The sequence below is a fragment of the Podarcis tiliguerta genome (assembly GCF_965153285.1).
Source record: "Podarcis tiliguerta genome assembly, chromosome: 8".
NCBI classification, from domain to species: domain Eukaryota; kingdom Metazoa; phylum Chordata; class Lepidosauria; order Squamata; family Lacertidae; genus Podarcis; species Podarcis tiliguerta.
In genome coordinates this window covers 27,766,465-27,793,408 of record NC_139541.1, presented here as the reverse complement: position 1 = coordinate 27,793,408, position 26,944 = coordinate 27,766,465, and the positions used below count along the sequence as shown (strand labels likewise).

At 44.9% G+C, this 26,944-nt stretch overlaps 1 protein-coding gene across 2 annotated transcripts in view; it reads right to left on the bottom strand.

Annotated features, from left to right (window-relative positions):
• The window catches only part of LOC310682707 (neural-cadherin-like), a 91,922-nt gene that overhangs the window by 34,072 nt on the left and 30,906 nt on the right, over nucleotides 1-26,944 (bottom strand). For both annotated transcript variants that reach the window (XM_083451797.1, XM_083451798.1), the window contains exons 3-17: nucleotides 23,165-23,390; nucleotides 19,367-19,571; nucleotides 18,561-18,672; nucleotides 17,415-17,664; nucleotides 15,964-16,106; nucleotides 12,224-12,396; nucleotides 11,367-11,535; nucleotides 9,468-9,638; nucleotides 8,451-8,623; nucleotides 5,751-5,918; nucleotides 4,903-5,152; nucleotides 3,996-4,123; nucleotides 2,896-3,082; nucleotides 1,321-1,464; nucleotides 418-701 (exon numbers count right to left, since the gene is read on the bottom strand). In XM_083451797.1, coding sequence (XP_083307923.1) covers nucleotides 418-701; nucleotides 1,321-1,464; nucleotides 2,896-3,082; nucleotides 3,996-4,123; nucleotides 4,903-5,152; nucleotides 5,751-5,918; nucleotides 8,451-8,623; nucleotides 9,468-9,638; nucleotides 11,367-11,535; nucleotides 12,224-12,396; nucleotides 15,964-16,106; nucleotides 17,415-17,664; nucleotides 18,561-18,672; nucleotides 19,367-19,571; nucleotides 23,165-23,390 — 2,783 coding nt within the window. The remainder of the gene's footprint in view (nucleotides 1-417; nucleotides 702-1,320; nucleotides 1,465-2,895; nucleotides 3,083-3,995; nucleotides 4,124-4,902; nucleotides 5,153-5,750; nucleotides 5,919-8,450; nucleotides 8,624-9,467; nucleotides 9,639-11,366; nucleotides 11,536-12,223; nucleotides 12,397-15,963; nucleotides 16,107-17,414; nucleotides 17,665-18,560; nucleotides 18,673-19,366; nucleotides 19,572-23,164; nucleotides 23,391-26,944) is intronic.

Genomic DNA, 26,944 nt, shown 5'->3' with positions numbered 1-26,944 from the left:
TTGGGAATTGTTTTGTAATTTCAATATCGTTTAGGTACTTTGACTTGATAGCCACCTTGAGTTCCTTGGAAAGTAGGTGAGATAAAAGTTGTTTTTATTTTTAAAAAAAGCTTTTATGCCACCTATTTTCAAAGAAGCTATCAAGTCAAAATACCCAACGGCATTGAAAACACAACTATAAGGCACCATGAGCACCATGAGGTCCTTAGTTGAGCCATTTGTGAACTGGTGCATCACAACCAGGCATCCTGTGCACTCCAGGGAGGAGTAACCGAACAGTTGAAGCCAGGTATACACAGGTATTAAGGCACTGGCTTCTGCACCTGGAACATGAGCAACTAAGTGGGGCTGTGTGACACCAACTCTTGGTGCACTGAAACCACTCACTGTTATTTGGATGAGCCATTCCCAATATACCTGAAGAACAAAGACCGGAAGGCCATCCAGTTCCTCAATCACACTTCCGTAATATTCATTGAGAGAGAAAACGGGAGCTTCATCGTTTTTATTCACGACGTTGATGATTACAATGGCGTAATCCTCCCATTTTCCATCAGAAGCCAACAGGTGGAGTTCATACAACTGGGCTTCTTCGTAATCTAGTGACTGCGCAATGAAGACGACTCCTGTTTCTGGTTCAACATCAAACACTCCTCCAGTGTTTCCGGCTGTTATCTGGTACCTTAGCTTTGCATTAGTTCCTAAAAGTGGGGAAATGGAAAATATGCTTTCTGTAAAACCAGGATCATGATGATGAAGAAGACGATGATGAAACACTCCTTTCTGCCTGACATTCTGTAAGGCGGGGTAGCCAATGCACTGCCCTCAGGATGTTCGTGAATGGCAACACCCATCATGCCTGACCATTGGGCACGCTGGCAGGCGCTGATGGGACTTGTAGTCCAATAACATCTGGAAGGTACCCTGCCATAAGGGCAGCATTCAGAAGCAAATCGCTTACTGCGGAAAAATAGATCTAATCACTGCATCGAAGCTCAGGGGCCCTGCCTGATGTTCCCCCAGCTTCCTTGCTCTCTTTCCCGTATCAGAGATGCGTACTGCCATATGGCAAACCCAAAGTCATCCTTCCCCAGCCCTAACTTTGTTTAATGTGCCTAAAGTAAATAATTATTTGCCCCAAGGCCTCGCGGGGGCTTCGTAAAGGAGGTGCTCAGCACCTGTCAAACTCAAAACGAAATGTTGAGAGATAAAAGACCCGTTTCCCCCTTCCTGGAGCTGCCACAAGACGGTCCCGACGCTCCGGAAAAATTAACTCATTAATATTTCAGGTGCCGCCACCGGGAATCCCGAAGCTTTTACCTTCGTCTTCATCATTAGCGCTGACGGTGGTGACAGTTGATCCCACGTCTTGGTCTTCCTCCACATTAACTTCATAGACACTCTTGGTGAACATGGGCTTGTTGTCGTTGACGTCGCTGATAAAGATGCGCACGTAGGCGGTGTCTGGAGAGATGAGGAACAAGAGATTAAAATACTCAGCTGTGCCACTTCTGTCAGCTGCAATTCCTGAAACTGTCTCGCCTCACGTTAAATGAAGACGAATAGCGCAGACAATACAGCAACAGAGCCTTAGGGTTGTGGACAATTTAAAATACTAACATTACTCAAAAAAAAAAAAAAAGTGCTCGGATATCACATGAATGTCACATCCCATTTGTTTAAGCAGATAACATGTGAATAACGGGTGCCTAATACAGGAACTGTAAATGTTTTGTTACCGCTTTCCTATCCTGAAAGTCGATAGTGCGGGTTTTTAGCCCTTTGCTTCAGAACAGCTAAGTTCACCAGTGATTATATTCTAATTTGTTTATTTATTTATATCCAACCTATCTCCCAGACTCCCAGACACTCAAGGCGGCTTACTCAAATGAAAACCACATGGAATAAATCCAGAAAGTTAAAAAACATAAAATGGTGATTGTTTAAAAGCAATTAAACTCTAATAGAATGGAAAAAAAATCTATCAAAATTCAGATAATGAAAGCAGCACAGCTCCATTTAAAAGGACTCTCCTTTCAAAACAGTCAATTCCAAAAAAAGCCTGTTAGAATAAACGGTTGTCACTTGCCATCGGAAGGAGAATGATGGAGCCAGTCTAGCTTCTCTAGGAAGGGAGCTCCAAAGTCAGAGCAGCCATCAAGAAGGCCTTCTCCCCCTCTGAGGGGGAAGAGGACTAAGAGAAGGGCCTCCCCCGAAATATCAGTCCAAGCAGGTTTGTATGGGAGAATACAGATAGCCAGGGCCTAAGCCTTATAGAGCTTTACAGATAACGAAGTTATTTCCTGTTCAAGTTGGGTTGGCTCAAAAACCAGGGAGCCAAGCAACCATCTCCTTGTCCTACTTTCTGGCAGCCGCCCTAGGAGTGGGGCCCCCATAGTACAGGACCTCCAATTCCCACCTCCTTGAGTCGCTAAAGAAGAACACCATGTCCAGTGGTGCCACAAGCCACAGACAGGGCAAGAAGAACCAGCAAAACTGTATTTCTCCTCCCCATCTCTCTCCTGGAGCCAGTGTGGTGTAGTGGTTAAGAGCGGTAGTCACGTAATCTGGGTAACCGGGTTCGCGTCTCTGCTCCTCCACATGCAGCTGCTGGGTGACCTTGGGCCAGTCACACTTCTCTTAAGTCTCTCAGCCCCACTCACCTCACAGAGTGTTTGTTGTGGGGGAAGAAGGGAAAGGAGAATGTTAGCCGCTTTGAGACTCCTGAAGGGGAGTGAAAGGCGGGATATCAAATCCAAACTCTTCTTCTTCTTCCTGACAAAGACCATCAGTCAGGGCAGCCAAGGTGCTGCTTCAGTGCCAAAACCTATTTCGGAGAAACGTGTAACAAAAAGAAAAATGGATGCCACAAGTGTTTCCACCACTACACCTCACCGGTATTTGGCTGGCCGTGCTTTCCAGGGCGAGCTGATTCTGAGCCATCTGTGGACTTGACTTCCAAGAGGTACGACGCCTTCTTTTCCCTGTCAAACACGGAGGCGGTATAGATGGAACCCGTTTTCGAATCCAAGCGGAAGAACGTGTAGTCGCCGCTGCGATCAGGTAGCAGAGAATAAGTGATCTGAAAGGTTGAGGGAGAGAAGGGCTACAATGAAAATCAGGCATTATTTTTGTCTACGTTGGACACGTCCTGGGTAAGCAAAATATACCTGACAGAGCACATGTACACAAACACTCTAGCCTAAGCGTTTCCATGCACTTGACCTCAAAAGCAAGGGGAGATAAATGCACCATCTTATGCTCTTAGGAGAAATAATACCAAGCAATACACCCACAGTGAGTCTTGAACCAAGTCTGGTATCAGCTACCCCTCACTGCAGCCATAAGCCATCAAGTACTGTCACTGGCAAGTTTTGCATTTTAGTCTCCGAGTGCTCGATGTGATGGGCTTGTAAAGCTATTTCACACTTTGTATTTTTAGGTGCACACCTAGGATGTTTTGAGCGCACACAGGAAAACATAATGTGTGAACACAATGTGTGCCTGTCTCATACAGGGGCAGACAAAAGAAAATTTCATTCGGTCTGCATTTTTCATGCCAATGGACCTAATTAGCACCTAGAAGACTAATATGTGGACAGGAATGTAGTTTGGAATGTAATTATTCTCCAAATTCTGTAATACATTTCTCAGCTTTAGAAATGTACCAAACTCCCCTCTCCCCCCCAAAAAAATGTATTTTAGGATTACGTGTGTTTAGAATTTCACACACTGAGATGATAACTAGATACTTATTTTGTATAGAATATAAATCTTCAGTCCATTAAAAAAGATATCATGGATTAATGCAGAAATGGGATAGAAAATGTAGATGGATGAGCCCATGCAAAAGCTGGAAATAAACTGGCCCACCCGCCCCCAGATACAATTACACCTGTCAGGGAGCTGTGCTTGGCTGTTGTTCCCCATTGAAAAAACCTGTGCAAAGAGACTCCACTGTTGTCTGATGCTGAATCTTGCAAGTTCTGGCTTACCTCACCATTCTGGCCCAGGTCGAGGTCAGTGGCAGAGACTTGGAAAACCAAAGTCCCGACCTCTGTTCCTTCCGTTACAGAAGCTTCGTAAATTGAGGAGGTGAAGAAAGGGACGTTGTCGTTGACATCTAAGAATGTATTTAGAATTCAAGCAGTCAGCCCATGTAATATAACCATTTGCATGCTTAAGGGGTTTTTTAAATTATATTGCTTTATCTAGGGGGTCTTGCAAGCCACAGTGCCTTGAGACCCAGGGTCTTATGCCCAATGGTTTGGAGGGCTGGGAAGGTGCCATAGGCTTATGCAAATCTTCCCTGCACCCACAGCCTCCCCCACTTCCTTTTTCACAGTAAAACAGAGTTTTCCGTTACATGTGAACCAGACAAAGTATGGTTTACCCAGACTGTGTTTTGCCTGCAAACAAGAGCTGGAAACTGTGGTTTGAATGCTGCTGCCTGTGCTGCTTTGCATTGACAGCAGCTTTCCTGTACAGATGTGATCGCAAACTAGGGTTTGTCGAGAAAGACGAAGTGGGGAAGGGCATGAGGGTTGGGTTCACGGAGAGCGCATGAGCCTGGGGTTTACTTACACAACACCCAGCTGTGACATATTGAGGAGAATGGAAGCTGAGCATCACAGCAACTTAGCATTGTTCGTTGAAAGACAACCCAAAGAAAAAGCGCAACTTTGGAAAAAATGACCAGAACTTGTTCTGTCTTCTGAAGGGAGTTCCACAGCTAGCAAGCACCCACCAAAACCTGTCTACATCAGCAATCTATCTTCTAGCACACCCAAAGTGACGTTCCTGTATTTAGGACAGTGCAATCAGAAGCAGGAATGAAAGGGGCTCTGCTCAGTAAGCGGTATGCTATTGGCATTTTGTCCCCGTTACCAGAACATTACCCACCTGTCACATTAACGTAGACGGTGGTGAATGCAGCAAGCGGCACAGAGGCCACATTCTGGGCCCGGACCCTCAACAAAAAGGACCTGGTGGTTTCATAGTCCAAAGGCTCAGCTATGAGGATGGATGCAGAACCATCATCTCTGTTGGGAGTCAGGTAGAATCGGACTGGCATGTTGGTCTCCGGAACCAGCCCCTCTTCAAGATTGTATGTGATACGTGGGTCGCCAAGGGGAGACGTGGCTTTAATTGTCTGCGCAATTCAAAACCAGAGAAAGAAAAGGATTGCTTCAGCAGATAGTGATCATTTTCAGAAGATACACATTTAAAATGCTTACAGAAGCACATGCAGTTCTTTGTATACAAAGAAACTTAAGCAAACAAAGCTTAAAAGAGCCCACCGTGGATTTTAACCACATCTAATGTGACTTGACACTTATTTGCATGTTAAATCAGGCCAGCATAAATAATATTCTACTAGGAAGAGGAACACGTGGCCCTCCAGATGTTGTTGGACTCCAACTCCCATCATCCCTGACCACAGGTCATGCAGATGGGAGTTGCAGTCAAACAGCATCAGCGGGGTTCCCCATCCCTGGACTATACTATGCCCCTTTCTGCTGTTAGACAAATGGTACATCTAGCCCAGCAGCATCAGCTCTGAATGGCAAAAGGTTGCTAAGTGGCCTAAGGTCACCCAGTGAGCTTCATGGTCAAGTGGGGATCTGAAGCCTGGTTTCCAACACTCTAACCACTACACCGCACTGACTCTTTACAGCGTGCTAATTTAATATACTAGTTACAAGAATACTGCACAACTGTTTCCTTTAAGAAAAGAAAACCCAACTTACCACAATGGAAGTATCTCTTGTTGTATTCTCTGGAATGACGACTTCATAGCTGTCCCTCTCCCACTGAGGGGGCTGGTTCTTTGCACTGGTGATGGTAACTCTAAGCTCAACCTTGCTACTCCTGTTCCCTCCATCCATTGCTATGATTTGTTGAGTTATAAAGGATTTCTGGGCAAGGGAAGAAAAGGATTGCTTCAGCAGGGAGTGATTCTTTTTAAAGACAAAAATCGAAGCTATTCAGCTTTGTCGGTATCACAGTTATCATGTTTTATTTCTGCTCAGAACTTTCATCTTCCAAATAGCGCCAGTGACAGAGCCAAAGTACTCCTCGGTTTTTCTTATTTCCCGTGAAAAAGCAGCTGTTGCTTCCCCCGCTTCAAACCTTTGGTGGAAATAGATTTCTCTCTCTCTCTCTCTCTCTCTCTCTGTCTCTCTCTCTCTGTCTCTCTCTCTCTGTCTGCACGAAGCACAGTATAAACACTACAGTGGTACCTCAGGTTAAGAACTTAATTCGTTCTGGAGGTCTGTTCTTAACCTGAAACTGTTCTTAACCTGAGGTACCACTTTAGCTAATGGGGCCTCGGCTGCCGCCACGCTGCCGCCATACAATTTCTGTTCTCATCCTGAAGCAAAGTTCTTAACCCGAGGTACTATTTCTGGGTTAGCGGAGTCTGTAACCTGAAGCGTCTGTAACCCGAGGTACCACTGTATTTTATGGAATATTCTCCCAGGTAAATGCTTGTAACATGGGTCGAGAACCTCAGATATGAGGCCCAGTATGTCTCTATAGTCTCCTCGGATTATCCCTTCAGAGTCTCCCCATGACAGACTCCCTCACCCAGCCTGCTTTGCACCGCAGCAGAATGTTTTTGCCTGGCTGGCATGTGCCATTTGCTTCCCTGGATGGAACGTGGAAAGCGGGTGTAGAAACTAGTCTACTGTACGAAGGTACTGTAATATTAACATTCACTGCTCCACCTACATTTTGCCTCTGGCCCCACCCACCACTGGCATGTGGCTCCCAGAATGTCACCCAGAATGGAATGCAGTCCTTTGACTTCAAAAGGTTCTACACCTCTGGTTTATATGATTGCAGCCTAAGTCTCTGTGACGCCTCCTGTGTTCCACTTTTCCATCTTGCAGACTGGGTTAATGTTCCACGTGACAAAGAATTCTAGAGCTCTCGCAAGCCTGCTCAGAACTTTTCGCTAGGTCCTAGTAAGAGTGCTGTGCTCCTGATATCGGTGTGTTGTTTTAAATCACTACTGCTACAGCCATACAGGATACAGGCATTCTGTGCTCTTTGGTATTTATTGTGATGGGCTCCTTTTGCTTCTTGAGGATTTGAGCGACCAGGTAATTAAAGGCTCTCTGCACACACAAAAAGGGCTTCCCCTCCAACTATAAAGGCAGAATGAGCAGCAACACCCTGCAGACGATTATCAGCAGTGGCCCCACGCAGCAGAACCTTCTCCTTGCGCAGGCATCATCAGCAGGAGGCCTTGCACAGAACTATGCAGCTCCAATGGTCGCAGCTCCTTCTCTCTCGCATACTCAGGAGGAGCCTGCCTCGGACTCGTCTGGGCGGTTCAGCCTCCTCCACCCCCTCAATATTTGGGTGGCTGAGCCTCCTGCTAAAGAATATTGAGGGGGCTGATGACAACTGTCCCCCCAGCCTGAAGTTGCCATGCCTGCCACCCACTGTCCTTTTTTATACTATGGATCTAGGTGTCAGTGAAATGAATAGGACAGTGGTACCTCGGGTTACAGATGCTTGGGGTTACAGACACTTCAGGTTACAGACTCCGCTAACCCAGAAATAATACCTCGGGTTAAGAATTTTGCTTCAGGATGAGAACGGAAATCATGCTCCGCCAGCGCGGAAGCAGTGGGAGGCCCCATTAGCTAAAGTGGTGCCTCAGGTTAAGAACAGATACAGGTTAAGAACGGACCTCCAGAACAAATTAAGTTCTTAATCTGAGGTACCACTGTACCCCAGTTCAATGATAAACAACTTCCGTGTATCATCCCTGAAAAATCAACTTCATTTAAAGTAAAACTGTCAATCTTCTACAGTAGCAGAGAAAGATTCAAAACCCACCACCATCATCTGTTTAGAGCCTCACAAGCACTCCAGAGCTTCCTGTGGGTAGGATGTTGTCTTTCCAATCCTTTTCTGGCAACCCATCAAACATGCATTGCCTGCTAGGGCCTCCTGTAGCTTCTACTTACCAAAGAATCTACTTTTTGAGGGGGGGGAACCCTGCAACTGTTAAATCCGTATATCACCATAGTAATCATAAGCACAATTTCGTTCCGTTCACAGAAGTTCCTAAGATTCCTCGCTGCAGAACTTCAGAAGGTTTTGAATGACGGTAAACTTAAAAACCGATTCTCCCGGATATGACCTGTCAAAACTGTTTATTGCTTCTTTTCCCACCAAGGCACAAGAAGAGTTATCAGTCTGACATGACAGCTGTGAATGGCTTTATGGTTAAAGTAATAATTCATTCAGCAGGAGGGGGAGGAGGAAGCCCCTCTCAGCTGAAGTGCAGCCATCAGGGTGGCACTAATTTATGCCAGGAGAGAAAGGGACCCACAGTGCTGCATGTCTCCCTGTTTGGCATCTTGCTCTAGCTACCATCTGCAGATGCTGCCAGCTGACATCTGGCCACAGACCAAAGGCAACTCACAACGTACCTGTAACAAGGGTTGGTTGACATAAACCCAGCCTGTAGCAGGATTGACCTGGAAGTACTTCGTTTTCCCACTGGCTGCAGAATACGTGATGGAAGCGTTGGAGCCGTAGTCGTCGTCATGGGCTGCAACACGGAGGAAGCTCGTCCCAACACTTGTGTCTTCTCTCAGAAAGTCTAGGAAAGTGCATTTCATTAACTCAGTGGGGCAGAGCAATGTTACAAGCCACCCAAGCTCAACGCTATTTGCAGGCAACACTCTGCAGATTTTCCATGAAAAATAAAAGCAGCTGGTGAAGAAGTGCCCTGATTTTATCGCTTGCAGGGTCTTCTTATGTTTTTATGTTCAGTGGCACATTTGCCTGCCCACAGGTTTGGGGGGCAAAAGAAGCAGATACACAATAGTGGGCAAACACCAGCATCATTCCCCTGGAGGAGGAGAGCAGAGGTTAGGAGGACTGGTTTGGATTGGCCTGCTATTCCTGTAGAAGAGCATTCTGCTCTGCTATTGTTTCCCTATATATAATAGTCCTGAGTTAAGTATGTAGATCGCAATAAGCAGAGAGGGGAGCCATTGCTGGAACCATCCAGGGACACCAGCTCCCCCCCCCTGCTCCCCCCCCACACACACCTGGGACTCTTATAAGGCCAAAATTCTGCTTAAGTATTATTGTATTCTCTAACATTTTTGTTAAGGCAGGGCCATGGATGGATTTGTGTGGGGTTTTTTTTTAAAAAAAACAAACACTTCTGAAATATTTTGAATTTGTATCATTTGTATTTGCATTGTTGCATCTGTATGTAGCTGCTTATCTTCAGGAGCCTTTATGGCTGCAAAGCAGGATATTAAATAAACGGTAATGCAACCGATCTAAAAAGGAAAAAGTGACAATTCATCTGTAGGAAGCAGGGGTGGTGTGGGGGGAACATATGAAAACCAGAAACACACACAATAAATCTTAGACCTCAGGTAAGCTCGCAATCGGGGGAACTGAAACACTATCCAAGGATTCGCAATTACATTCATAATGAGTGTTTTCAAATCTGGGGCTATTGTCATTCACATCCGAGACCACAACGTTGATCTGGCAGATCCCAATGAGGGGCTCGGCCGCCTGGTCCGTGGCTGTCACAGTAATAGGATGCTCTCGCTGCTTCTCCCGGTCAAATATCTGAAGTGTTGTCAAGATGCCTGAAAAGAAGACCACAAGCAGAAATAATTCAATACTGTGTATTTAACTAAGGACTGAGATGAGGGAAGAAGCAGGAGGGTTTACTGCCCGCTGTTTTTTCTTGCAGTTTCAGTTATTGAGTGCTGGAAGAAAGATGTAAACTGAACTAAAACTCATCTACATCTGTCAATGTCCTTTCCTCTCTGTTTCTCATTTCCCCCCATCTATAAGTTCAGTTTGCCATATTTCCATATCAACTTGCTATTTTCTTTTCTTTTTTTTAAAGATACATGAAAATTCACTAGCATTTCAGTACAAATTTCTCCTAATGTGCACATTTTTGTTTGCAATGTTGCTTTATCTGCATATTTTCCCAAGCGAATTCTTCATCATCATCATCATCATCACAACATTGTCGTTATCATCATCATCATCATCATCCCTGTTCTTCACCTACAGGGGTGCCCAAACTTTTTCCAAAGAGGGCCAGATTTGATTAAGTGAACATGTGCAAGGGCCGACCAAAGTTGTTGACCTTTTTTGTTGTTGAGCTTTTGGGGGGATTTTACCAAAGGAAATAAACTGTCACAGGGGCTGGGTTAAACCAACCGGCAGGGTGGATTAGGCCCCCAAAATGGACTTTGGACATGCCTGCCTTAAAAGGCACCAGGGCAGGTTACAATAATTTAAAATGCAACATACAATTTTGTACGCTGTTTTAACAAATGTGAGCATTTTATGTAGACTTTTCCTGAACACACACATTTTTGTACACATTCACTTGGAGAACCGCACCACAAAATTCAGAGAAGTGTGAATTTTGGAAAGCTAGCTGCAGTTCAGTTCACATATTGTCACATATTGAAGTGGGAATTGGGTAGGTCTGCATCAAAATGTGAACCGAAGTGAATTTCTCCCCCACCCCTATCTACAACCCATCAGTGAGATACAGAGATGCAGCCTGTTCACCTGCAACTCAGCAGGAGTATCTTTAGGTAAATCGTAAACTATTAAAGGGCAAATGTAAATGGCTGTCGGTCCACTAGAAAAAATCCAAACTCCACAACTGGGTAATACATTTATTATCATCAACCATTTTAACCTAAAGACTGTGACTAAACATAAACTTCAACATCAAATAATATCTGACCCCATCTTTCCACTACCATCTGCTATGTGTAACCTTCCGAAGAACTCAAAAAGCTGCTCATTTTTGGGGGGTGACACATTGGTTGTTCACACTAAAGGCACCAACCTAAAGCTGAATTTATCAAACCTACACTTTCCAAAACACAGACTTCCTTCAAAATTAGCACTTATTTGAATTTTGCTATGCAGTTCTCCAAGCAAGATTTACAAAAATGCATATATCAGAGAAATGTTTGCAGAGATAAGTAAGATAGTGAAAAGTACATACAAAACTGCATTATATTAGGCAGAATTTCTTGCAAAAAATGTGCACATTTGTCACAGCTGCATACAAAAACGTGTTTATTAGGAGAAATTCACACTAAAATGCTGAATAATTTTCATGTAGATTTTTTTTCCTAAGTGCAAATTGCACTTATGGGGAGCTGAATTTTAAGACTGGAAAAATAAGGAGGTGAGAGAAGCAAAATTGACAGATGCTTCCATTCCTGCCTGTCTGTGGATTTTTCAGCTTGATAACTTTATCCTTTAAAGGCCCAGTCACCTGGCACCTCTGTATTCTCACTAGGCCCAATAAAGCTGGAACACAATGGCTTTACCTGTGTCAGGGTGGATGTTAAAAGCAGGGAGAGTCCCTTCTCTGTGCATCAAGCCATATTTCACTTGGCCATTGGACCCTTCATCTGCGTCTGTTGCCTCCACTTGCAACACGAAGGTTCCCACTGGCTGGTTTTCCAGCACAGAGGCATGCTCACGATAATGCTGGCACTGGCAAAAATAAGGACAGTGATAATAATGCAAAGACACGCTTAAATACAACTTGACATACACTGCAAAATCCAGAATATTGGCAATCAACTCCAATCACTCAACAAATAAGGGTCAAACTATCATGATCTCAGCTGCATAGTTTTGTCCTTGAGCAGATCTGAGGCAGAAACCATGGGGAGGACCGTGATCTTTTGAAAAGTACGGGAACTTTTATTTTATTTTAATTTTTTTGGTAATGTAAACAGCAGGCACGGGCCTCCAGCCCTGCACCGGGGCCACCACAGGGCGTGAAAGAAAACTCTACGTGCTCCCCCCTCCCACCAATATACAATGGTACCTCGGGTTACAGATGCTTCAAGTTACAGATGCTTCAGGTTACAGACTTTGCTAACCCAGAAATAGTACCTTGGGTTAAGAACTTTGCTTCAGGATGAGAACAGAAATCGTGTGCCGGCAGCACACCGGCAGTGGGAGGCCCCATTAGCTAAAGTGGTACCTCAGGTTAAGAACAGTTTCAGGTTAAGAACAGACCTCCAGAACGAATTAAGTTCTTAACCCAAGGTACCACTGTAAAGTTAATTGGAGCTGCACTCTTAGCTCTTCATGAATGCTGTGTGCCAAAACAGAAGGGGGTTCATAGTTGCTCTCTCCAAGTATTTGACATGACACAAGGCAGCCTGTTTACCTTCTGAAACACAGGTTTGTTGTTATTGACATCATCCACATGCACAATGACCAAAGCGGTGCTTGTAAGAGAGCGAGGTCCACCAGAGGCATTGTCATCTGTAGCCGTGATGTTGAGGACATACTCGGGACCCTGTAGCCTAGGAAGCGGGCTTGAGCGAAGACGGATTAACCCTGTGAAAGATTTCAAAGGGAGGACAGTTTGGAATCAGAATGTATTTTGCTGTTGTAGCTGCTGGTGAGGTCACAGGGTACTGGATTTGGAAAAGGCAGACCTGGGTGCAAATCTATGCTCAGCCATGAAGCTGCCAGAGTGACTCTGAGCCAGTCCCTCTCTTTTGCAGAAGTATTGTCGGAAACCATGCCCTGAACAACCCAGATGAAGGGTAGGATATAAATCAATCCCAGAACACCTTTTAAAGCTGTTGTGCCAAATGTTTGAATTTCAAAAACAGGAGCTTCATGCCATGCCAAAATTCCAAATGTTTAGTTATATCAGGTAATCGTGTCCAGCAGAATTAAGCAGTATAGCTCTTGCCAGACCAAACCAACTCTAGCTGGAGAGGGCGAGGGAATAACTTGTTTGAATGCTCCCCTTGTGTATGAAAATACTTCCTTGCACAACTTCTAGCTGAACCCTATCCTTGAAATACTAGCTTTCTATGTGCAGAGTATAATATTTACTTATATTATAGATCCACTGATTGATTGATTGATTGATTGATTGAACTAATGCCATTTTTAAACTGTAAAAAATAAAACAAGAAACCCAAAATATCTGCTGCCACTGCAGTTATCCCCCTTAAGTACTCCCACTATCCTAGAAACATGCTGAACTGGTTTGCCCCAGTCCTTCCCCTAAAATTGTACCACCACCTTGTTTCAGACAGAGGGACAAAATGCCCACTACTGTTTGAATGAGAGCATGATTCTTGGATGTGGGAGGGAGGTCCCAGATCTGAGTCCTGCAGCAATTTTTTGGGTATATTGTATTTGCATTCTGACCCTCTGCCGGTCTTTAAAGAGCAAAGCTGACAGTTGCTCTGAGGAGCTTCTGTTCCACTGGGCCTTGGGCTGCAGCAACCTTATGGGTCATATGAGGGCTGGCAAAATCAGAAATACATTTTTAAAACAAGTTTGTTTTAAAAAGCAAAGCAAACTTCAGCTATTTAAAAAGCTGCAGTGAGCAGATGTCATTCATTCCTGTGCCAGCACCATCCTATCGTGTCTTTTATTTATCCGATGTAATAAGAAGTGTCGTTTGCAAATGGACGGTTATGAAGATGACAAGTGCCACTCACTTCCCCTTGCAAATGCCTTCGCCTACACTGATTGTATTTTGACATGTGTCTTAGCTTCACCTTGGCATTTCAGGGTATCAAGCAAATTGTCATTGACAGCGCTATATTAAAAGAAAACTGCCCAAGGAGACAGCATAGATGTTGGGGAGTCTGACCAAGCAGGGGGTACCAAAGTCAAAAATCAACACAGAATTCACACCTGTTACAGAAAAGATGCATATATGCTAAGGCCATCTCCACAAAAACTAGAAAACTACAATTGGCAACCAAGCAAACTGTCCAACAGAGGAAATGTGTTAAATCTCCTGCAAAATAAAATTTGCTAAGGCACTTTGAGGACAAGCAGATTTAGCATGGCTTGAGATTTCATAAAATAAAACCTAACTCCAGTGGGTGCAATTCTTCACCGGATCTTTTTAATTGTAATACACATTTATGTGCTTATTTTCCAGGCCATTCATGAGCCAATAATTCAGCATCACCTCATTTGTGGGGAAACATCTTCCGGAAGTTAAAACAAAAAGTGAATTCTGGATTGGGTTTGGAACAAATCAGTCCACAAGTTCATGCCGCAGAGACCTCATCCAGCAGGAGGTAGTGGGAAAGGCTCGTCAGCATTGGTGTGTCAGGGTTTTGGGGCTGGGATACTGCTGCACAGACAGCAGTAGACAAGCTATGGATGTAAGAAGGAATCAGCTTCCATTCTGCCCCTTAATCACTGCATGCAATACTGTCTCTGTTCTGCTGCAGCTCGGCTTCTGACAAAAAAAAAACCTTTATTCATCTTGCTGACGGCTGTGATGAAATTCCATGGAATTAGTGATGTTACCATTATTCCAGTTCCACACCATTCATTTGAATGCAAAGAAAATGGAATACAAAGTGCAGGGGGCAGGGTGGCATCAGTGACATGTCCTTTGTGGACTGAAACCAACAACACTAGTGAATATCAAATTTATCCGCTGGATTGATTTCTATTCCGGACATGGCTCAAATAAGCAGGAATGGGTAATTTCCACTCCCGTTCCTGGTTTTGTGGGAATTCTTTGGCATCCTTAATACAGGGAAATGGGGAACCACTGAAAAAGTTGCTCCCGACATCCCTGGGTCCTGCTGTAGATGAGCACTGTAACATCAGAGGAATACTGGGAATCATGGTGGTGCCCTTTCCCACAGTTCCTGGTGTCATCTCTAATCTGAGATGAATTCTTTGCTGGGGGAGGATGTTCTTCCACTCAAAATCCACTCAAAGTTTTGGAGTTTGACCCATCATCGATTCTGTTGTCTAGCTCAGCTTTCCCAATCTACTACCCCTCCAAATGTTATGAACTACAACTCACATCAGACCCAGTCAATATGACCAACATATGGAGGGCACCCAGCTAAGGAAGGCCAGCCAAAAGAAAAAAGTGGTGTTGAGATGCCAGATCTTTCAGCATAGGAGCACTATGCAGCACCAGTTTCTTGGTGATAGAACTGCAGCGATTAAATGGCGCAAACATCAGTGGGATAGTTTGCATCACTGGCAGTTTTACCTTAACACCTGTGGCATTATGAGACCACTAAGCATTTGTAACATAAAGCAAGCCATAAAGGGGTGTGGAAAGCTGCCATCTCTACAGGAAGATGTTTGTGTCAATTCCTTGTACCATCGTTTGATGGCATCTGTTTCCGGCTTCTGAAATATATTCAGATCTGGAGCATTAATATTGCAAAAGCAATAGTTGCATAAAAAATTAATTTTTTATGGTAAGTGAACCCATAAGACGTATCAAAGATGAGAAGGACAGATCTGTGGCATCTTATTTACTTCTCATTAGCTCCCTGGCTCAGGAGAGTCCAGAAAGGCAGGCGAAGAGTTTGACTGGAGCCACATCAGGAAAAGTCATCAGTTACTCCAAGTAAGAACTACCACATTTTATCATTAAAATTTGCATTTTTGAACACATTTTAATCTTAAATACACATTTATATAAGCATGTTTGATGATTTTTTTAAAGGCAAGAAGTGCATTGCAAAGTTCAGAGAAGCATTAAACCAAAGAATAATTGCATTCCAAATCCATACATTCATTTGGCAAGCATGACTTAGGTCAGTTTGCTTAAATGCAAGGACCAAATGAAATCCTTGAGCAATGTAAGTCAAGAAGACACATATTCCTGCTTTCTGTTATAGGGAATGCTATGAGATCAGTCATTAAGAGCAGCAGAGAAATGCTATGAGTTCAACACATCCACATACAGATGAGAAACAATTCCCAACAGCAAGGAAACCAGTGACTAGGATGCAATAGACATGATGTACCTGTGTTTTAAACACACATGAATAACTATAACAGCTTAGACACAAGCTCTGCCCCACCTCTAATCACATGCAACATATAGGAGCCAAAAATCTATATAGGAACCAAAGATCTAAGACACAGAAATTACATAATTACCCTTCTGAGGGTCGATAATGAAGTTTCCCTTTTGATTGCCTCCAGTAATGCTGTAAGCAACACCATCTCCATCAGGGTCTATGGCATGAACTGTAGCTATGAGCGTGTTTGGACCTGCATCCTCCGAAACGAAACTCCGATAGCTGTCAAAGGGCATAATGCTAAGTGTGGTTACTTGGAAACAGGGTTAAAGGGAATCAAATCTGGAGTGCTAAATGCAGTGGAAAGACAGTAAGAAAAGACATCCCCAATTGCTTCCCCATTCAGGAGAAAGAAAGGGCACTATGCAAAAGAGTGTTAAGAACCAGGTGTTAAGAACCGAAGAAGAGCCTGCTGGATCAGGCCAGTGGCTCATTTAGTGCAGCATCCTGTTGTCACAGCTGCCTGGGGAAAACCAGCAAGCAGGATTGGAGCACAAGAGCTTGAGTGTTATTGGATTTTAATTCCAGAATGGCCAATAGCCAGGAGTGATTGCTATCGTAGTCCAACAACATCTGGAGGGCTATGGGTTCTCCTATCCCTGATTTTTTTAAACCCCTCTGTCATAGGGCATCCTGTTGATATGTATGTATACTGTGTATATACATCTTTGTATCTAACAAGTCACCTGGAAGCCACAGGTGTCCAAGAGTTCCGTGAAGGCGAGTGAATGGTCTCTTAGCAGGCTAGCTACTTGGGTTGGCTTATTTACAAGGCTGATTTATTTGGGGGTACGGAGCATCACACACGATGCTTCCACTCCTATGATTTGCTCACCATGCTTTAAAATACCTGAATGCCAACCCTGCTTTTTTAAACATCCATGAGGCAACTTAACTAAAATCAAAACTTAAAGGTAATAAGAGCAGCAGAAACCATTTCACAGACAGAAACACTTTTTTGTGCTAAGAATTGTGTTGCATTTGAAGCAGCCACAACAAATGCAGAGCCAGTGAAGCAAATAAATCAACTTGTTAAAACGGGAACTTTTTGCCCAAAACATTTTCACCTCCTCTACTCTGTACTTTGGTTACAAAGAATGGACTGAAATACTGCAGCACCTGTGTAGGGAACACTGTAAAATGTTTTCCGGTGGGTGACTGTTCGGCATTTTAAACCTTCATCCTCACCATAGCAGTGTCAGCCTAGCCAACCACGATTCAGACACTGAAAATCACGGGGGCACGCACAATCCAGCCCATGGAGGTATCCAGCCCAGGCAAGATAAACCTTGCTGACCCCTGATCTTGAGGAAGGGGTTGGCTTATAAGGGGCCACATGAATCAATCCCAGTGGGAACAGACAGCTATTACTGGCACCCCCAAAATCTCACCTCATTCCACACAATGACCTGAGGATGATCAAACACCACCAGGATGCCGCAATCATCGCATGGAAACTCCGACATGGTACTAATCAAACAACATCTGAAGCATCATCAACAACAACAACAACAAGGGGCGTATACTTACATTGTTTGTGAGAACCTGGGAACTTCGTCATTGATGTTTGAGAGGCGGATCCTGACCGTCGCTGTCCCAGTTCTTGGGGGCTCTCCTTTATCTACCGCCATGATTACGAACTCATACAGGTGATTAGGACGCTCGTAATCCAGCTCTGTGGCTGGGAAGATGGTGCCGTGACTGGAAATGCTGAACTCTGAGCTCAGGGTGTAATAGAGGATTTCTGCATTTTCTTCAGAATCACAGTCATGGGCTGACACTGTTGGGGCAAAGGGTGGGGAGGGAGGAGACCTTTCAGGATTTTTTGCTTGCAGAAGATTATATTCAAGGATTTAAAAGCAAAAAAAACAAGATGCTGGTTTAATAACAGAGTTAAGGCTACATCATGCTGGCTCTGCAAGCTCTGTGGACTGCAAGCTAGGCCTGGGGCCTTTATCAGACATACTCCGTGCTCAGCAATGAAGTTGTCCAAAGGCACAAAGGCCATGAGAGACAGTGTGGTGTAGTGGTTAGTGTCAGACTGAGACCTGGGAGAGACCAGGAATCAAATCCCCACTCAGCCAGGAAGTTCACTGGGTGGCCTTGGGCCAGTCATGGTCTCTCAGTCTAACCTACCTCAAAGGGTTGTTGTGGGGATTAAATGAGGTAGGGGGCAGGAAAAAAACATGCATAGCGTCTTTCGTGTAAATAAATAACAACTACATTGAGGTGGCTTCATTTGGGCAGTTGCCATATCCACAGCTGTGTGTTTTTTACTATGTATGTGTGAAGTTGATGTAATCTTCAGCCTTCAAGATGCATATGTTGAAGATGTCCTATCCAATAACACCCATGGGAGGGACTGCAGAAGGACAAGAGCTGACCAAATATACAGAGGCAGAGGAAGTTGTAAGAAGAAACCTCATACAGAAATCAAACCATGGATGCATCAATTCATCGGTACAACAGAGGGAGCCAAGGGGTTAACTTCAGGTGTTGCTAAGGATCCAGCTCCTGCCATCAGCGGTTATGGGATCTGTTGGGTGACATGACCTGGAGAGCATGGCCATTGGCTGTACCTGGTCTATGCTTAACTGGTGGCAATGATGGCTCTCAAGGATTCCAGGTGAGTCAAGGGGCAAGTCTGACAACAAAATGTGAAAATCTTTTGCAAACCTTGTAAAAGTGCAGTTGTTACAGTCACGGTTTCGGGGACGTTGTCTTTGGTGTAGATCGACTGCTGGAATTCTGGGGCACAATCGTTCACGTCTGTGATCACAACCCAAACCTAGAAAAAGGACAAGGCAAGGGAGTGTTTAGCAGCACAAAAAGTCGATTGGCTCCTCTTGTGCGTCTGCACAGCTCCCCAACTCACTGCAGCCACCCCACTGTCAGGAGGGCAGCTTCATGGCTCCACATCCTACCACCCTGGCCACTGCTGCTACTGAGTATCCGCAGTTTGTAATGTAAGATGTTAGGATTTCTCTCAAGCTCCTCCAATATTTTTCAGCGAGTTTCTTTTTGAAAAGTCGTTTTCAAACAGGGATGGAAAAACCTGTTCAACTACAGTTCTCTCATTTCCCCCCATTTTAGATTCAGTCCTCCATGCTTCTGCAGCACTTTCTGGATTTTTTGTAAACAAAAACCTCATGAAAACTCACCAGTTCAGGATTCCAGCCACTCCATTCCATTTGCCCCCACCCGCCGCCACACCAAATTCCATTGCACAGCCGCTGGACACAGTTAGTTCTCATTGGGTTGCTGTTGTTGTTTGCTGTTGCTCCTCCTCTCATCTCTTAAGTTTGTTTGTACTTTGGCAAACCTCAGTATTCCCCCCCCCAGGCTGCTGGCACCTCCCTATTATGTTTACGCAATGCTGTCCTGGCTAGATCAGCAATGGCACTCACAGCTTGGGACACTGGAAACAGAGGGAATGACTGGAGGGGAGAATTGAATGTGCATTGCTGTTAAGGGTTGCTGACCTCAACAGTGCTGCTGAGCTGTCCCTGGTTTTCTCTTGCTTGAACCAGGAGGAGGTACTGGTGCTGACCATTCTCGTAATCCAGATTTCGACTGAAGTAGATGTCCCCTGTCCCCTGGTTAATGCCAAACAGGCCGTTCGGATTAGTTAAGAGGCTGTAGCTCAGGGACTTGTTTTGATGTGACAAAGCGGACACGGTCAGGAACCTGGAAAAGGTTAAAAGAAATCAACAATGCAAGAGGAAGCTGGTTTCTAACATTTTCATAGGACGCCGCTCCACTTCGGAAACCGACAAAATTTTTAATATAATTATGGAACATCACTTCGCATCTAGATCCACACCAAGCATGTGAAGCACATCCAACGCACACTTAAAACACACAGCTTCCCCTCCCCCCAAAGAAACAATCCCCAGTATTCTTTGGGGGAAATTGTTTGCTTTAAATGTATGGTGTGAACCTACACTTAGTATAACTAAGGAACACAACCCAGGATGGAACTCCAAAAAGGTGAAGAATCAGAGCTGTGCAAGGCAAGAGCAGCACTGATTGTCCCTGGCTGAGTTTACCAGGGATGGAGAACAGGCTTGGAATCATATAATTGTAGAGCTGGAAGGGACCACAAGGGTCATCAACCCACTGCAGCAATCATTTTGCCCAAAATGGGACTTGCTTATTGGTAACCTGGGGGCCCTGCTCCTGGGGACCCTGCTGTGCTCAGGGCAAAGCAGCCACCCAGCCCTGACACTGGATAGCTGTAAGGACATAAGAAGAGCCTGCTGGATCAGGCCAGTGACCCATCTATTCCATCATCCTGTTTTCACAACCAGATACCTGTGGGAAACCCACAAGTAGGACCTGAGCACAAGAGCCCTCTCCCTGCCTGCCGTTTCCAGCAACTGGTATTCAGAAGCACTGCTGCCTCCAATTGTGGAGGGCAGAACATAGCCATCATGGCTAGTAGCCACTGAGAGACCCCTCTCATCCATCAATGGAGGTACAGCCACGGGGCATCACGCCTCCCTCTAAAGCGCCTGAAAAGAGCATACTTGACTGTTGCTGCTATCAGAGGGTGTTTCGTGCTGTCCTTGCTGGTAACAGAACTGTGAATTAAAATTGTTTGGATCGTCACTCTTCTTTATTACGGTTTGTCATAATGTAATTGCTTTGCACTGCCTTTTATATGGCTGGGGATGTATTGTGTTTTTTTTTTTTCTTCCCATGCTCTCAAGCTCAATGTGTGTGGAAGATGAGGAAACAAAATGACTGGGAGGACGACGATGGAAAGCTTTCAAAAGCCATCAGGATTACTTGCTGGGAAACTGCATTAGGAATGCATTTTCGCAGCCTGCTTCATTGCAGCCTTAGTTGTTTTCTTACGCATGACAGGCTGAACAATCATGGCAAAAAAATGGGTTTTCTTCTTGTTTCTCTTGATAACATACACACACAAAAATGACACATTATTGACTTGTAGCGTAGCTCAGTTATTGTTGAAGAACTAAGTCTTCAGTTTGGCATTCAGTGCCAAATACATTGCCCTGTGTGCTATCTCTAGGGTGGTGGGGTGCGGGGAAATACTTTCAGATTTCTACACATTACCATTTCAACAGGTAAATAAGAGGCCTGCTGCTAACTAATCACTCCTAACAAGCATATAGCAACAGCGGAAGTCTTTAAGTTTGGTCTTGAGCTCAATGTCAGCTCCTTGGGAGTTGTTGTGCAAGAAAGCAGCTGATCTATGCACCTCTCTTGGGTCTTCTGGGTCTTCCCCCAGGGATAAAGGGAGAGATCCCCTTTGTATTTTACTTCCTAGTCCATTCAGACTTATGTCAAAGGGGTGGGTGGGGAAACAAGGGCGGAACGGGTGGAGACATGGAGAGTGTAACCCCCCTGCAATCAATCCATTGGCGCTTGTGTCAAGCGGTGCGGGGGCGGGGGGACACTTCCAGGCAGAAAAGAGGGCACAGGTGGGCATACACAGAGAAAGAGAGATGGGATGGTACAGAGCAACCCTGCAGTGCTACAAACTCTTCCCACCAGTGGTTCTGCCTCCATACACCATTGGCTGCAGACCACAATTGACCCTTTTCATAGGAGGTCAACGGACTTTCAACAGGAGAAAAAGGTTCCCTACCCCAATTCAATATTTGGGGTTTTTTAGTACAGCCAGAATCGCCCGGGAGCATCTCTTCAAAATCTAGTTTCATGCTGGTATAATAAATGTATACACGTTTGAGAAGCTGCAGACGTCCAGATGATCTTCAAGCAGATTTAGTAAAGGATCACATTCTTCCCGCAAACACCACGTGCTCGCTGTGCGCCTAATGAAGAAGCACGACTGAAGAGCCGATCCCCTGGTGGCCAATTTTTGGTTTTGCTTTCGAGGCAGCTTCAGCAAGAAAACATGGTTCTTAGAATGCAGGGGCAGTAAATCGGATAGTAAACCATTTAAGTTTAATCCGATAACACATGCACTAAATTATGACAGATTGTCAGATGAGCTCCAAAGTTCAGCAAAGTACATGGGAGTCTCCTAGACTTTAATGGGTCAAGCCCTACATCTGCCAGGATTATAATAGTTCTTATCCTGAAAAGAGGATGAGTTGCTATATAGTATATCACCTCATGTGAGCAGGCAAGTACAATCCGTCGGCTCAGTTCAACGGGGAGGCCTCCTACAACCACCCAACCCATTTGCACTGACAAGGCGTCATTTGAAAGCCAGAGAAGTCCGATATGTTTTAAGGTTCATTATGTCCAGTATGTTTTAATGTTTCCTTTTCTTTCAACAATTTATATACCGCTTTAATACCGTAGGCTTTAAGCACTGTACAGTAGGGCTGAAATGATGCAATGAAGATGAATCTGCTTAAACTAACCATAGACTGCCAGAAGTTCAAAAGGCTCTTACCCAAGAGGGGCTTCCATAGAAATTGGCCCACAATACTGAACTTACAGCTCTTGCGGGATACAAGTTGTGTGTCTGAACCAAGTGGGGGTCACTGACACTTCCAAAGGCCTCATTGACTTAGCAGGGATATAACTGAGCAAAACTGACTCATTAATTGAGGGGTGGAAGGAGGATTCAGACTGAGGGGGACATCTGCTTCCTTTGGTTTTGGCCTCTTCCCCCCTTCATACACACACACAAAATGGGGTACTATCTGTAGTATCAAGGGCCTCCAGGTCAGGAGATTTACTAGACAACAATGGCTACGCGTCAATTATTTTATTCCCCACAGTCCCCTGGAAAAAGCGTCATTTTGGGGCATTGTGGGAAATTAAAATGGCTGCTCAGCCAACAAGCATGAGGGGCTCAGGGTGGGCGCTGGTACAAGTGGCACTTAGAATAATAGAAATGTAGTATTGGGAGGGGTACCAGGGACCATGTAGTCTAACCTTCTGCAACTTATCACAGCTCTGGGGCACAGCAGCTGCCTGGATGTGCCAACTACTGTATGTGTCTCTACTTCCAGTATTCCTGTCCCCATCTGTTCCTTAGACGCAGCTCAGTTTCAGCTACCACAAAATTATGGAACTTTATTAGCTGATTTTCTGTGCCTTGATGTTTTCTGTTTGCACTATTCAACCTTTTGATTAAACCAATTGACCTCCTGCTTGTGTTGTCTTCTGTAAGGAGTTCCCCAATTCAATATAGTAATTTAGGACTCATAATTTATTAACAAGCAGGTGAACTTAAACTTTTTTTCTCGCTGATAAAGCTAACTGAAGAGGCCTGTTCTCAAAATGCCATTAAAGGTGCAGGACACATCCTTCATCACAATTTTGGCACTCACGGTTCACCCAGTGGCAGATTTTCAGGGACGTAAACAGAGTACGACGTGTTGGCAAACTGCGGCGCTCGACGTCCGGCGACTACAGACACTGAGGCAGGGGAGCCCTGGCGCCCTGGTTTGTCAGCTGCCAGCACAGTCAGCAAATATTCCCTCTCCTTCACCAGAGGCAAACCAGTTGTTTTGATCCAGCCGGTATCTTTTTCCACTTCAAATCTGTTCTCTCCACCTGCGAAGGAGCAAAAAAACAACAATTGTGTTCGGGACCGTGGTCAACAGATTCATGTTTTGAAGTGGGTAACTGGTTTAACATTAAGCCTCACCCATGCTTTCAATCGGTTGGGGGTGGAGATCCTTTGGGAGGAAGGGGCTGGATAGGGACATATTGTTGGATTCCAAGCCTTTATCAGCAGAAACTGGCAACTCTCCCAGGCACCCGGCTTGGAGTCCTGTTGACCTCCCGGTCTGCTCTCCCGGCAGGGACCAGGCAGAGGTCGCGATAGGCGATCCTTCTCAGCGTGAGAAGAACACACCCCTCTTCCCTGCCCCCCCGGCAAGGGAAAGAGATAAGACAGAAACGTATTTACATGGCTTTATTCCTGTCTTTGCAGTGTTACAGAAATCATGTCTGCTCTCACCAAACTCCAGCAGACGACTCCACAAGCACTTCCTGTGCAGCTCATATTACACTCTGAGCTAATTCCGGTGCTGTCTGTTTCCCACAGACACTCCCAACATCACATGACTTTTCCAAGCAATCAGCTTGCAGCATCATTGCTTCAATATCGTAACATACTCCCCCATTTGATTCAATGTGTGCTGCGAGCAAAGCTTGACCCAGAGAAGAAAACAAACAGTTGTTATACATATAACACTCCCCTGTTGTTTCAGTTCCACCCTTGGAACTACCCGCCACTGGTTTCCCCAGTGTACCTCTCTGGTTGTCTGATTTCCAAGGAATGAGTGCATCTGCATTACCTTGGCTAGGGAATGTAGTGTTACGCTTAGCAACTCCCTGTTGTGTCTCTGTCTCTGACTTAGACACAGCTTTAGCCTGTCTTGAGTTGTCAACAATGGTAACACATGCTACAGCTGAGTTAGCAAACTCAGGACTCTTTGGAGAACCAGTTCCAATAGTAAACAGTGGTTCATCCTCCACCTGTGAAGGTCTAGCCATTGTGTGAGATTTCCTCTCAATGACTGCGTCAACTGAGCTCTTCGAGCTATCACTATCACTCTCAGTACCACTGTAATCAGTAAAATCATCATCATCATCTGAACTGTCCTCAGTGGGATATGTGTGAACAATTACTCTCTCCTGTTCAGGAGCACTCTCTAGAAATTTTGTGAGAATCACCTGACCAGATTCAGACAAAATTACTCTGTAGAGACCCTTTTCATAACCCACAAAAATGCCTCTGGCATTCTTCACTCCATCTGGAGTTTCTGTCCTGATTTGTGATCCAAAAACCTTAAAATGTGTGACAGAAGGTTTTCTGTGGAACAGCTTCTCAAAAGGAGAACATTCCATACCTTTGGAAACCTTTCTCACCCAACAGTAACAAAAACATGATAGAGACTCCGCCCAATACTCATGTGGCAAATGTGAACTCAGCAATTGCGCCTTCATGCCATTTTGCAATTCTTTGTTCACTTGTACACAGACACTCCTGTTCCATGCATCTGCTGAAACAGCAATCTTGTGCCTTATTCCTTTCTTATGCAGGAAATCCTGAAAATCCTGTAAAAGAAAAACTGGCTTTTCATCTGTGAAAAGACAATCAATGTTAGCATCATGAATACTCTTAACCTTGCCACAAAACTCTTTAAACCTTTCTAAGGCTTCTTGTGGTTTGTTCAACATGAATAACCACACGTAATGAGAGAAATGATCCACACACACAAGATAATATCTTGCATTGCCTCTAGAAGGTGCTAGAGGACCAATCACATCAGCATACACTCGCTGAAAAGCTTTGGTTTCTCTCTTCTTCTCCTGGACGTTTTTCGTCATACCTGTAAGAGAAGTCATGTTAGACTCAGAAGCATTACATTTTATGCAATCACTTTCATCAAAAGTCAACAAATACAGTCCATCTTTCTCTCTGGCAGAAAGATACAGCTCTCCATCTTTGAAGATTTTGCAGCTTTCTTCATCATAGGACAATTTCAGTCCTTTCTTTGTGATCTGCGACACACTCAGCAGATTGTACTTTAAATCAGGAACCAAGTACACGTTGTTTATAGTCAAGTTCAGACTTTCAAGATACACAGTCCCAAACCCGATCGCTTTCAGCTCCTGGCCATTGGCCAGTTTCACAGTGAAGCTTTGCTTCTTAAACGTTGAAAACAGTCCTCGGCGCGACGTCATGTGTTGCGTGCAACCCGTGTCAATAACAAAAGCGTTCTCCATTGAAAACTCGGCTTTTGTTGACAGCAATGCTTTTCCAGGTTTCATCTGGGACTTGGTACGACTTTTGCCTGACGCCTCAGGCTTTGCAGAGCTCCCCTTAGCTCCTTTCTGTTGACGTGGCTTCTTACAGTTCCGCTGAAGATGCCCAGTCTGTCCACAATTAAAACAACGGACAGCGTTCAAAGCAACAGCCTGTTCTTCACTTGCAATAGCAGTGGGGGTGTCAGAACTCCGAGCTTCTCTCCCCCTGTCTTTGACATCTATTGCGGCAAGTCTGTCTCTCTCATGTCTTCTACGCAGCGTTTTCCAAATCTCACGTGCGTATTCCAAATCCTGAACATGCACGAGTTGATCATCTGAGATACACAGAATTATGGCCGTCCTGGCTCTGACATTCTGTGACTTCCAACCTGGCGTTGGTGCAACAGGGATGGGGTTCTCAATCACCCCAAAAATCCTCTGATTCTGTAGCAGGGCTTTCATCTTGACTGACCATGAGGCATAATTGTCATTAGTCAGTGGAGGTGGGTAAGGTAAGCCTCCCCCCTTCTTGGTATCCATTTTGAATCCAAGCCTCAGCTCTCACTCTCGAGCCTTGTAAAATCCAAGAGTCGTTTGGCAGCTAAACACAGGCAGCTCTGGAAAGTCCCTTCCAAGAGCAGTTTGCCAAAGACAAAACAAACGCTGGAATGTTTACCCAGTGTTTTTCCAGCCTCTTCACAGTCCCAGCCTCTTCCGGTGGCCAGTGAATTTCCACTTCCTTTTCAAGCTAACTATCTCCGAAGTAGCTGAAAAGATTGACGTCTCGTTGCTTAGCAACTGGACATTCCAAGCTTGAACAACAAGCTTCTTATCTATGCCCTGGTATGCGAAGTATGTGGCTCTCTCTCAGTGCCGTTTTTAATCCAAAAAAAACAGCTCTTGTGAACCAGAGAAGCTTCGATCTGCGTTCACCCTTTTAGCTCATAAAATCAGCATACCTTGGGGGTTCCGTTGCTCGTTTGCTTATCAGCAAAACTGACTGCTCCGGTGCCTTGCCGGTCTTGCAGTTTCCATCCGCCCGCTACCATATCTTCCCTTATCTTTATGCAGAGGATGAAGTTACGATCCACCAACCTCTTTCGCTGCTTTCATGGAATGAAACCATCGGCTCTTGCTACCAGATGTTGGATTCCAAGCCTTTATCAGCAGAAACTGGCAACTCTCCCAGGCACCCGGCTTGGAGTCCTGTTGACCTCCCGGTCTGCTCTCCCGGCAGGGACCAGGCAGAGGTCGCGATAGGCGATCCTTCTCAGCGTGAGAAGAACACACCCCTCTTCCCTGCCCCCCCGGCAGGGGAAAGAGATAAGACAGAAACGTATTTACATGGC